Below are 11,279 nucleotides of genomic sequence, written 5' to 3' on the forward strand. Positions count from 1 at the left end.
TACAACAGATAGCAACACAGGCAGAAACATTGAACGATACTGAGTGAGGCTTGTAATATACCATGCATTTTAACCATAATTCTAAAAAGCAAGACAGAAGATTTAGATAAGGTGTATTAGATTGTTTTTATTTTTTGCGGATTCAACAACACAACATCCCTTTCCAATAGTGTAAAGTAAAAAATATTTTCAAGAGCAACAATTCTGCATTTGTTCCCTATATTTTGGATTTTTATTTATTGGGTGGTTTATTTATTTATGTATTTATTTATTCATTCATTTTTGGGTTCATTTTTGGGTTGGTGCCTTCAGGGGCAGTTTAGAAAAACACTGCTCCATGCAGAGGCCTATTACAAATGGTGCATTCAAGGCCAAGAGAGCTCGGAAAAGGCATTTCTCTTTGAATGCTGCCTTCAGTGACGGCATGGAAAGGGCAATTTCCATACAAAGCACCATTAGAAATGCATTCATGGTCAGGAAAGGGCACTTTTTATTTTATTTTTTAATGTGTCTGAGCTGTTTGTTTTGTTCATGTGTTGTTGGAATGAAAATGAAAAATGTATTATAATAAAAAAAAAAAAAAAAAAAAAAAAAAAAAGGCACTTTTTACAGACTGAAAAAAAGGCAGGGGCTCAAGCCCCCTTTCATGTCTATGTGTGCACGTGCCTGCACACACACATGAGGTGTAGAGAATAAATAGTCCATTGCACTCGGCTTGATTATCGGGATTGTAATTGACTTTAATTTGTTTGATACAGTTTTTAAAGCACTGGGCTCTAATTGGTATGTGTGACTATTGTCACAAAAAACATCACTAGGATCTTTATAACTATGGTGGATCCATACATGTGAAATATACTGTATCAACACATTTCCAATTACATCTTATTAAGTGCTTCTATATCCTTTCTTTTTACTCATGCTATTCCCAATGTTCTATTTTTATTCCCTCTGAAGTTTTGGACACTTGTTACTTCCACATACTTTGAGCTAGAGACTTCCCCGCAACTTTAAGTTGTAAAAACAATGTACAATTATTTCAGAAGATGTGTGAAAGTATTCCAATTTGTAATACTGTACTAATGTTTTTTTTAATGAAAAGTTGCATAGTATAGCTTTAAAAAAACGAATATGCTCTTTATACTTTTTAAAATATTTTTTTATCTGAATTTGTGCTATAGAAATTAATGACTGACGGAATGAGTGAATAGTGAATGGTGGTCAACGTGAGAACATGTTGAACAAGCAGAAGAAAACACACTTCCTGATGCTTTAGTTAGTACATACATTTTCATACACATTTACATGCACTTTTCTAGCTATATTGTATATAATTACAACCGTTTTTCACCAGAGTAGCTGACTGTGCTGTTACAAAGTTCGACTTAATGTTTGACATTATCTGAATGAGATTGACCAAGTGTTTACTGGATTTAGATTTTTTTCACCATTGCCACTTTACAGACATTTTGTATTCTATCCCTCTTTGCAAATGAATATGATCTAGTGTATTCTATTCTTATGACCCAAAATGGAGATATGTTTTTTAAAATGTCGTTTTTTACATTGCTCTGTTCTTCAACTTAATTCAAATTGAAATTTAGGATAGAGACGACAATATGCACTGGAGTGAAAAATATGAGCCACATCATGCTCTGCTCTGTCACGCCTGGTATAGATTACTACATTTACTTATCACATGTACATTATTATACCCTGTAATTATGTGTTACACAATATTTTAATATTTGGGTTATGAATTATTTTGCCTCCATTTGTCATTAACACCCTCATATCTCCTATTCAGTGGTTCCCAACCTTTTTTTGTCTTATACCCCTTGCTGTTTTGCCATTCCAATTAGTACCCCCTCACTCATTCATGTTCTTTGCACCCCAAAGAAAACACTGTGGCTGCAGTGGAAGTAAATCCATAGAAAATATATTTGTCACTGAACTGCTGTGTTTGGGTTTGGCTTCTTTTTCCTTTTGTCACCGGGCACTTGAATCTGGAGTGACAGCAACTGGACGTTTGAGCCATTTATTCACGTTTGCTAGCTAGTTGGATGGTGCAGAGTTTTCACATGTGTTTATGAAATGACTTGTTTTTTTTATCATTTTGGAAATAAAATTTTAATTCCCAATCTTTATCCCCTGCAAGCTGCTCAAGTACAGCAGTGGTTCCCAACCTCATAGGGTTGCAACTCTGGAATTCAAATATGGTCGATTTAAAACTACCGAAGATTATAATAGGGTCACTTGCGTTTTTTTGCGTTTTTGTGTGTTTTTTACACTCCATTGACTGTATCACTTCGCTGACAATGAACCTTGACCCTCACTCACAATACATCATAATTCTAACTCTAAACCAAATTCTCTTGTAGAGAAGGTCAGGACTGATCAAATGTCCTCATTGTTGAGAATTTTCTTCATTGTATTTGTTCTGCTTTAAGGTACACAACAAACATACACACAATAGAATGTAGTGAAATGTGTGCATATAACACAGTAATATGTATTATTACTGTAGCCTATTAGTCTTGGAGGATTTCTTTGTCTTGGATTGGTATTTTATTTTATTTTTACTGGAAACTGTGTTTGTGCAAATGGAGGAAAGGAGGCAAGGAGACAAATGGGAGATACGTCCCAGGTCAGACATGACCAAATGATGATGTGGATGCTGCTTGGTTCGAGGGTTTTGGTTTAGCTGAAGTTGAGCAAGAGGAATAACTGTGGACAGAGCCCCACCTTGTGGAAGTATAATGTGTGTACAAGGCAGAGAGAGGTGACTTGATTTTCTTTCCAAATTTATTTTATTTTTTCTTGACTACTCACTAGACTAGAGCAACACTTTAGCAGGAATTTAGTATCTACTCCAGTTCTAAGTTCTAAGTTTCACATTTATGACTTCACAACCCTCTTTTCTTCGTCAGCCCCTTGCTCCTCTGAGCCATACTGTGAGGGCCTCGGCTTGGCGTGGGGGCATGGCCAGACAGTCTCTCCTGGTCAGAACATGCCCTTGTACTTGTGCCTGTCCTCCTGGTTCTTCTCTTCCATGCGCATGTTCAGCACGGCCAGATCCCTCTTGACGGCCTTCTTCATGCTGGGGTCCAGGTCCAGCACCCTGCTGAAGTCCTGCCGGGCCTCCGCCTCGTTCCACACCTCCATGTGAGCCTTCCCCCGCAGGTAGAAGGCCTTCATTGCGCCTGGATGGAATACAAACACATACAACTTTTACATCTCTCTCCGGTTCAGTTCAGTTCAGTTTAACCCGTATCACAAGCATGTCTCAAAGGGTTTTACATAGCATCATCACATTATACATCATATCTACACACAACACAGGTTACATACAACATATACATACTAGACATTTTACTAGACTACATTACTACACAAACACAACATGTCTTTGGACTGTAGGAAGAAACCGGAGCACCGGGAGGAGACCTACCCAAACACGGGGAGGACATACAAACTCCACACAGAAAGGACCAGGGAAGAGATTCAAACCCACACCCTTCTTGCTGTGAGGCAACAGTGCTAACCACTGAGCCACTGTGCTGTCCAAGGCTTGTGCGTGCCGACATGATCAAGAACACATTCCACATCTTCCACAACTGTGTGGTACATTCAAAAGTGCATCTACATTATATAGTGCTGCAACTAATGATTATTTTCATTATTGATTAATCAGTTTTCTATTTTCTATTTTCTCAACTAATGGATTAGTCGTTTGGTATAAAATGTCACAAAATGGTGAGTGTCCACCACTTTTTCCCTAAAGCCTAAAGAAACCAGAACATTTAAGAAGCTGGAACCAGATAAATTCTTAAAGATAAGTCTAATCAATTGTAAAAAATATTATAATTTTGTTGATCGACTAATCGTTGCAGCTCTATGTAAGTAAGTCACTGAAAACATAGACTGTAATGCATAATGCTTAAACACCTGCATGAGGCTTTCTGTCACCATGATCTACCAACTGGCTGGAATATGATGAATGTCTATTTAGCAATGGGAACATTCTCTCTAAGTGTTTGGTATGTCCACTCCATCACGCTGAGTCACACACATCGCATCATTCCCCTGTCAGTGTCCACCTGGGTGCTGATTGACGATGTCACTGGTGTGCTCGATGACCTCGTAGTACTCCTCCATGCGCAGGAGACACTGGCAGTAGTTGAGTGTCAGGGTGTTGGCCATCTTCTCTAGCTTCAGCCACGGGACCTCCCATGCTTTCTCCTGAGGGGGGACACACACTGTTATATGGCATTACTAGCATTTTTTTTTCTTCTTATCTATCATGGTTTTTTTTCCGGATCCGGAAAGATAGTGGCAGCCTGTTATTATTTCTTTGTTATTTTACAGTAAGAGTATTCATTCCCTTGCGAGTCACCTTAGTCTGAACGGTCTTAATGCAGATAATGGCCTCCTTGTACTTCAGTGTGGCCTCTTGGTAGCGTCCCATCTTATAGAGCTTGTTCCCCTGGCCGTGCAGCACGGGCACCACCTTAATCCTCTCCTCATCGTTCAGAGCCCACGACTCCCTGTTATACTCACTCGGCTGCTCCACCTGTCACACACACACACGCATGCACGTGCACACACACACACACACACACACACACACACACACACACGCGCGCGCACACACACACACACACACACACACACACACACACACACACACACACACACACACACACACACACACACACATATAGATAGATATTTTAAAATTTAGACTAATGTCATGTAAAATTCCCCATAGATGGTAAACCCCACCTGTCTGGCTCTCCGAGCTAGATAGGCTATACAGTATTCATCAGGGGCATTCACAGTATTTTTCACATTACAGTATTCAGGTGCAGAGTGTGGCTTTTGGCGGCATCTAGTGGTGAGTAACCAACTACAATGAATCCAACATGGCGGCCTCCGTGGAGGGACCGGAGGGACCTGCTCCTGTGTAGATACAAAGAGCTCATTCTAAGGTACGGGAAACACAACAATTCTTATTTCCATTTTCATTTTCATTATGCACTAATTAAAACATTTTTAAATATTATATTCAATTTCTGCCAAATCCGTTATCCACTACTAGATGCAGCCAAAAACTACAAGCTGCACCTTTTAAACAATCATCATCATCATCATCATCATCATCATCATCATCCTATAATCTACTAAAATAATCTACTAATAAGAATGAGAAGTGTCCGTGTGTGTGTGTGTGTGTGTGTGTGTGTGTGTGTGTGTGAGCAGAATTTTGGCCGGCCACAGCTATGCCGTTTTACGTACGACCAGGCTGAAACTTTCCATATTTTTAATTAGGTGATTACCCTAATTACCTAATGATGATGTCATCAGTGATGTCATCAGTGATGATGTCAGTGATGTCCTCCTTCATGGCTGAGGCAAGTGCAGTGATGATGTCATCTGTGATGATCTCATCAGTGATAATCCATGATGATGTTATCAGTGATGTCATCCTTCCTGGGCGAGGCTACAAATGCAATTGCTATCTGACACAGATCATCTCCTCGCACTGGTGTGTGTCTGTGTGTGTGTGTGTGTGTGTGTGTGTGTGTGTGTGTGTGGGTGTCTTCTGTTTCACCTTGATCAGCTCCAGGACAAAGTAGAGGGGCTGTGGCTCCTTCATCAACTCATCAAGGTCGTTATAGCCGAGGCTGTGGTAGGCAAACATATTAGCCATGCCGCATGTGTGGATTCAAGTTTCAAGATTCAAGATTCAAGATTTTTATTGTCACTCCATGGTACAAGTATCACGTGTGAAATTCTTGTGCTGTGAACTCCGTTTACAACATAGTACAAATATAACAGGGCATTGAGTGCAAAAACAACAAGAGACACAACAAGCAATAAGGCAGTATAGTGATAAGACAAGTCAGAGACAGTGGCATATTCACTGCACATAGGTGCACATGTCGTGTGCATACTTTAAACGTGCTTAAACATTTTAAATTCGGCGTATTTGACATACAGGTGCCAATAGCATATTCCTTATTAAACATACAATTAAACTCGGCGTTTTAACTTCGGCGTATTTGACATACAGGTGCAAATAACATATTCCTTATTAAACATACAATTAAACATTAGACATACGTAGTGGTAGCAGCTACAGTACGGTACAGTACGGCTACTACACTATTTGTGTATGTTAAGGAGTCTCGTGGCCTGCGGGAAGAAACTGTTCCTCAAGCGATTTGTGCGTGCTTTTGGAATCCTGTATCTTCTCCCTGATGGTAACAGGGAGAACAGGCTGTTGTGGGGATGGTTTGTGTCTTTGATGATCTTCAGGGACCTCCTGAGGCACCGCTGTTTATACAGTTCATGCAGTTCTGGCAACTCACATCCTGTTACGCGCTGGGCCGCGCGTCTCACTCTCCGTAGCGCCCTGCGGTCCATGGTGGTACAGTTCCCGTACCAGGTGGTGAAGCAGCCAGTCAGCAGGCTTTCAATGGTGCCTCTGTAGAAGTCCGTAAGGATTTCTGGCCTTAGCCCAAATTTCTTCAGGTGCCTGAGTCCGTGTATTCGCTGTTGGGCCTTTTTGACAACAGTGGCGGTGTGGCCGGCCCAAGTCAGGTCCTGGTGGATGTTGACTCCCAGGTACTTGAAGCTGTCCACCCTTTCCACCACTGTGCCGTTGATGGTGATTGGGAGGTGTGTACCCCCCACCCCCCCCCCTCCTGTAGTCTACAATGATCTCCTTGGTCTTGGAGACGTTCAGAGAGAGGTGGTTGTCCTGGCACCATTGTTCCAGGGCCCCCAACCCCTCTCTGTAGGCCGTCTCGTCGCCCCCCGAGATCAGCCCCACGACTGCTGTGTCGTCTGCAAACTTCACGATGGTGTTTGAAGTTTGAGTCGCCACGCAGTCGTGGGTGTAGAGGTCGTACCAGAAGGGGCTGGAGACACACCCCTGGGGCGCTCCTATGCTGATGGTCAGTGGGGAGGAGGTGAGGTTGCCCACCCTCACCACCTGGCGGCGGTCTGTCAGGAAATCCAGGATCCAGTCGCACATTGCAGTGTTTAGTCCCAGATCCTTGAGCTTGTGTACCAGCCTGGATGTGCCAGTCCACTGGGTCTTTGCCCTCCGCGATGCGTCTCATGCTCTTGGCCACAATTGGATAAAGGCCAGTGTGCTGTGGAGTATATGGAGGATCACACGAGTTCAAATAATATCATAGACTCGCTAAATACCATATGCTGTATCCTTCTGATTGTAAAGGTGATTGAGCCTTCTCCGTCAGCGCCCTGATAGGAAAAGATAGTTATTATATTACAGAAAGCCAGAGTTTGCACCCTTATCATGTCCACCTGGTGTCTGCAAGGTGCCACTGACTGTACCCCTCTTTCTCCAAGCAAGAGACCCTCACATTGACTGGCAGGACGCCTCCTTATTTATAATCAAAAAATGAAAAGGAGGGGGGCAAACGCATGGGGGGAAAAACACCTAATCGAACCTGAATGTGATAGTTTGTTTAGGCTTCTATCTAAACCTTTCTTTTCTTATTTGGTATTTTTTGTGAATTTAACTTTTCATTTTCAAATTGCTGATTCAGCTTTTCTATGTATTTACAGTTTACTGTAGTATTACTATTCCAATAGGAACAGAAAATAACGCATTTAAGCATTTTACATTTCTTTACAATTTTTGGTAAATTTTCTTATGGAAACCCTTATCATTTTGTTGCTATATCAACTGTTAAGCCAGGTGATCACAGTTAGCTTTGGTGTAACCATACAAATAATTATTGTTAAACATAGGCTACATCCAATTGATTGGAGATGATTGATACCAGAACTAATATTTAAAAGTATTTTTGAATCATTGTACTGTAGGGGAGAGTGGGGTGAGTTGTGCCACTTTTTACTTGAGGTGTCTTTAAAGTGAGGGCATGACAGTAATGCCTCCAACTACAATATGTAAATATATTTCAGGATGTTGTGCACCACTGGGAACACTCCCTTTGGATCTTAAATAAACTGTTAAAAAAATATGGCTATTCTTAAAAAAGTGGTCTCTTGGCACAACTTGCCCCCGGTGCAGGGTAAGTTGTGCCTTTGGAGAGAATACGTTGGGGTAAATTGTGCCATTGATTACTGAAGTAAAACAGAACATTTTCATCTCATATACTGTAATGCTATATCAAAGCAAGACAAAATAAAGATAACACTAAAGTCCAGTGTACTATAACAGGGTTAAACAAGGCTAAACGGTAGCAGCAGTTGACCTACATATTTAACATTTTCAGAAATAAAAAATTATGTTCAAAATGAACAAAATCAACTATCACAGAGCCAGGCTACACTTGCCAATACTGCAATATTCTTCAACAAGGTCTATTTAAACATTTAAGAACAAAATGAAATAAAATTTCACTAAATCAACTGCAACTGCACTGGCACAACTTAACCCAGGCTTTTGGCACAAATCACCCCATCCCCACCATTTTAACAAACTTGTATCATATAGCTGGTTTGGAGCTAACATCATGCTAACAGTATAGCCTCGTATTGTAGCTTAGTAAAACACTAACACATGTGTGAAATGTTTTCAAGCTTGTCTATAATTGTTCAGACACAACAATCAATAAACCTTGATCATAAAAAATTTACTTTGAGAGGCAAAAAACTGTTTTTTGAACTTAAATGTGCTTAGCTCTTGTGCCATCTGCCTCCCTTCTTTGCAGAGTGAGTAAAATGGATGCCTCTTCAAAAATGTGTGGTCACATGACCAATTTCTTCTATGGTTTTCTAGATACAAGGGGTGGCACAGCTTCCCCACTGGCACAACTCACCCCACTCTCCAGTCAGCTGAGCCTTCTCTCTCTGTAACATGGCGAGTTTGCCCCCCACTGGAGAGAAGTAAATGGTAAATGGCCTGCATTTATATAGCGCTTTTATCCAAAGCGCTTTACAATCAGTAGATAGTCTACATTCACCCATTCATACACTGATGGCGGCAGGCTGCCACGCAGGGTGCCTACACACCATCGGGAGCAAGGAGGGTTAGGTGTCTTGCCCAAGGACACAACGACAGCAGCTGGGAGGGAGCGGGGATCGAACAGCCAACCCTTGCGTCATTGGCCGACCCGCTCTACCTCCTGAGCTAAAGCCGCCCCGTATTACTACACTACATATCCAGAGCAATATAGATTATAGAGCATGCCTGTTATATGGAGGAATGAATAAATGCCCTAAGCTCCGCCCACTCTAACGGCAGTGGGAGAGCTGACTCAGCAGGAATCACAGCTGATTATGGAAAGGTGAGGCTGCAGCAGATTAATCACAGCATGCCTCAGCCCCATCTGTCCCTGCAGTAATGCCCTACACACACACACACACACACACACACACACACACACACACACACACACACACACACACACACACACACACACACACACACACACACGCACACACACATATCAGTAAGATGACCAGATGACCAGTTTTTTGTTTGTTTTTATTTTTACGAACAATTAATTATCTTCTAGGAAGCAGCTTCCATCAGATCAGTAACAGCAAACATCTAAAAACTCACTCTGCAGTCATTATATATATTTTTTAAATATAATAGTAAAGGGCTTGTAGCCTGTAGCGGTGAGATTGTGCTCTTGGGGTGCAGCATGTGAAAGAGAATTTGAGTCATGAATGCTGATTTGATTGATTCATTTATGTGGCTAATTTGTGTGCCTATAAAGTGACTTTGTGTGGTTTAAAATTATGGGGCAGCATAAGGGACAAAATTAAGACTACTGAGAAGCCGTCGGAGGCTATATCTTTGCCAAAGCCAGCTATGGATCTGGCCAATGATCTGTCAGCACCGGCAACTGAGAGACTGTCGGTGAGAAATGAGAAGCCGACTATTCATTTGTCTTACCAAGCAATCCACTGGATCGGCTATTGGATCGGCTGGTCATTAGCTTGTCTAGGCTAGCTACTAGCTTGGAGAGGCTGGCAACCCACTGAATCAGCTATTGGATCGGCTGGTCATTAGCTTGTCTAGGCTAGCTACTAGCTTGGAGCTAACTTGTCCAAAACGTTATCGTGTTGTTTACCAAGAACTTGCAATCATGTCGGTGGCAGAACATTTTATTGTCCCTCCATTTCAAAACTCATATTGGTGAGCCTGCAGAAGGCTTTGCTAGATGAGGGACAAGCACGTTAAATGAGGAAATGGCATTTCCTCATTCCTCACAACAATGGCGCAGAGTCACATTTTCGCCGAGAGGACGCCCAGCCAGCGCCGCCGCTTTCGCTCGAGCATAATTTGCGCTTTACGGTGCAGCCACATCTACGCGTTGTTTGACGCGGGCTGACGCTGCTGCCCATCCACTTTGTATTGAACATGCTGCTCGACGCCTCGCAAAGCATGCTGGGAGACCAGACGACGTACAAAAGCTACAAAGCTAGCCAATTGAGCTCGTCCTAGGACCTATCCTACCCTTCCTGTCCTCTTCCACTTCCTCTCTACCACCAATTTTCAAAGAAGCAAAGTAAATGTAGCAGCAGCTAGCTTGGGAGCTAGCTGCTGCTTCCGGATTTCCACGCCCACCAAGCGTCAAGCGTCCATACAGCCAAGCGTCAGCCCGCGTCAAACGACGCGTAGATGTGGCTCCACCGTTAGACCGTAGGCAGCCAGCTGCCTTTGTGTGTTGCGGAGCGGAGAGTGCAGCCGGTCAGCCTGGAATCTCCAAGGGGCAGGGGTCTGAATTCGGCCTTAACAACGTTAACTAACGTTATCCTGGAATGCGAGTTTAACGAGCCAGTTACATTTCTTTGCATTCTTAGACATTACCATTTGCTTTATTTTGTATGTTACATACAATTGGCCAAGTTAGTAGTTAGTTTTAGAAGTAAAACTAAGGGTATAGTATTTGCTCCAATTAAGTCTTCGGTTGTTTCTTCCCCTTCTATTTCCACCCTTGAAGGTACCCCCATTGAGTTTATTGAGACCTATAAGTATCTCGGCATCTGGCTGGACAAGAACCTGGATTTTAAACACCATATCGATGTCTTAGCCAAGAAACTCAAATTCACAATTGGTTTATTTTACGGAGTAAAAGCATGTTTTTCTCCCTCCTCCCACCAACAGCTGGTTACGGCCCTATTTCTGTCACAGCTGGACTATGGTGACATAGTTTATAGATTTGCTTGTCCCACTGCCCTAGCTAAACTTGACCCTCTCTACCATGCTGCTCTGAGATTTATCACTAACTCAGCATATAGGACGCACCATTGCACGCTCTACT

At 42.3% G+C, this 11,279-nt stretch overlaps 1 protein-coding gene across 1 annotated transcript; it reads right to left on the reverse strand.

Moving 5' to 3' along the window:
- Nucleotides 1-3,003: 3,003 nt before the first annotated feature.
- On the reverse strand, nt 3,004-7,332 carry LOC310776384 (aryl-hydrocarbon-interacting protein-like 1; the record flags this gene model as incomplete). Its single annotated transcript, XM_083636578.1, has 6 exons — nt 3,004-3,203; nt 4,101-4,242; nt 4,397-4,573; nt 5,615-5,718; nt 7,079-7,163; nt 7,324-7,332. The coding sequence occupies 6 exons, from the start codon at nt 7,330-7,332 to the stop codon at nt 3,004-3,006; spliced, it is 717 nt and encodes a 238-aa protein (XP_083492704.1).
- Nucleotides 7,333-11,279: the final 3,947 nt, after the last annotated feature.

Source organism: Poromitra crassiceps (genome assembly GCF_964638095.1).
Source record: "Poromitra crassiceps genome assembly, chromosome: 5".
NCBI classification, from domain to species: domain Eukaryota; kingdom Metazoa; phylum Chordata; class Actinopteri; order Beryciformes; family Melamphaidae; genus Poromitra; species Poromitra crassiceps.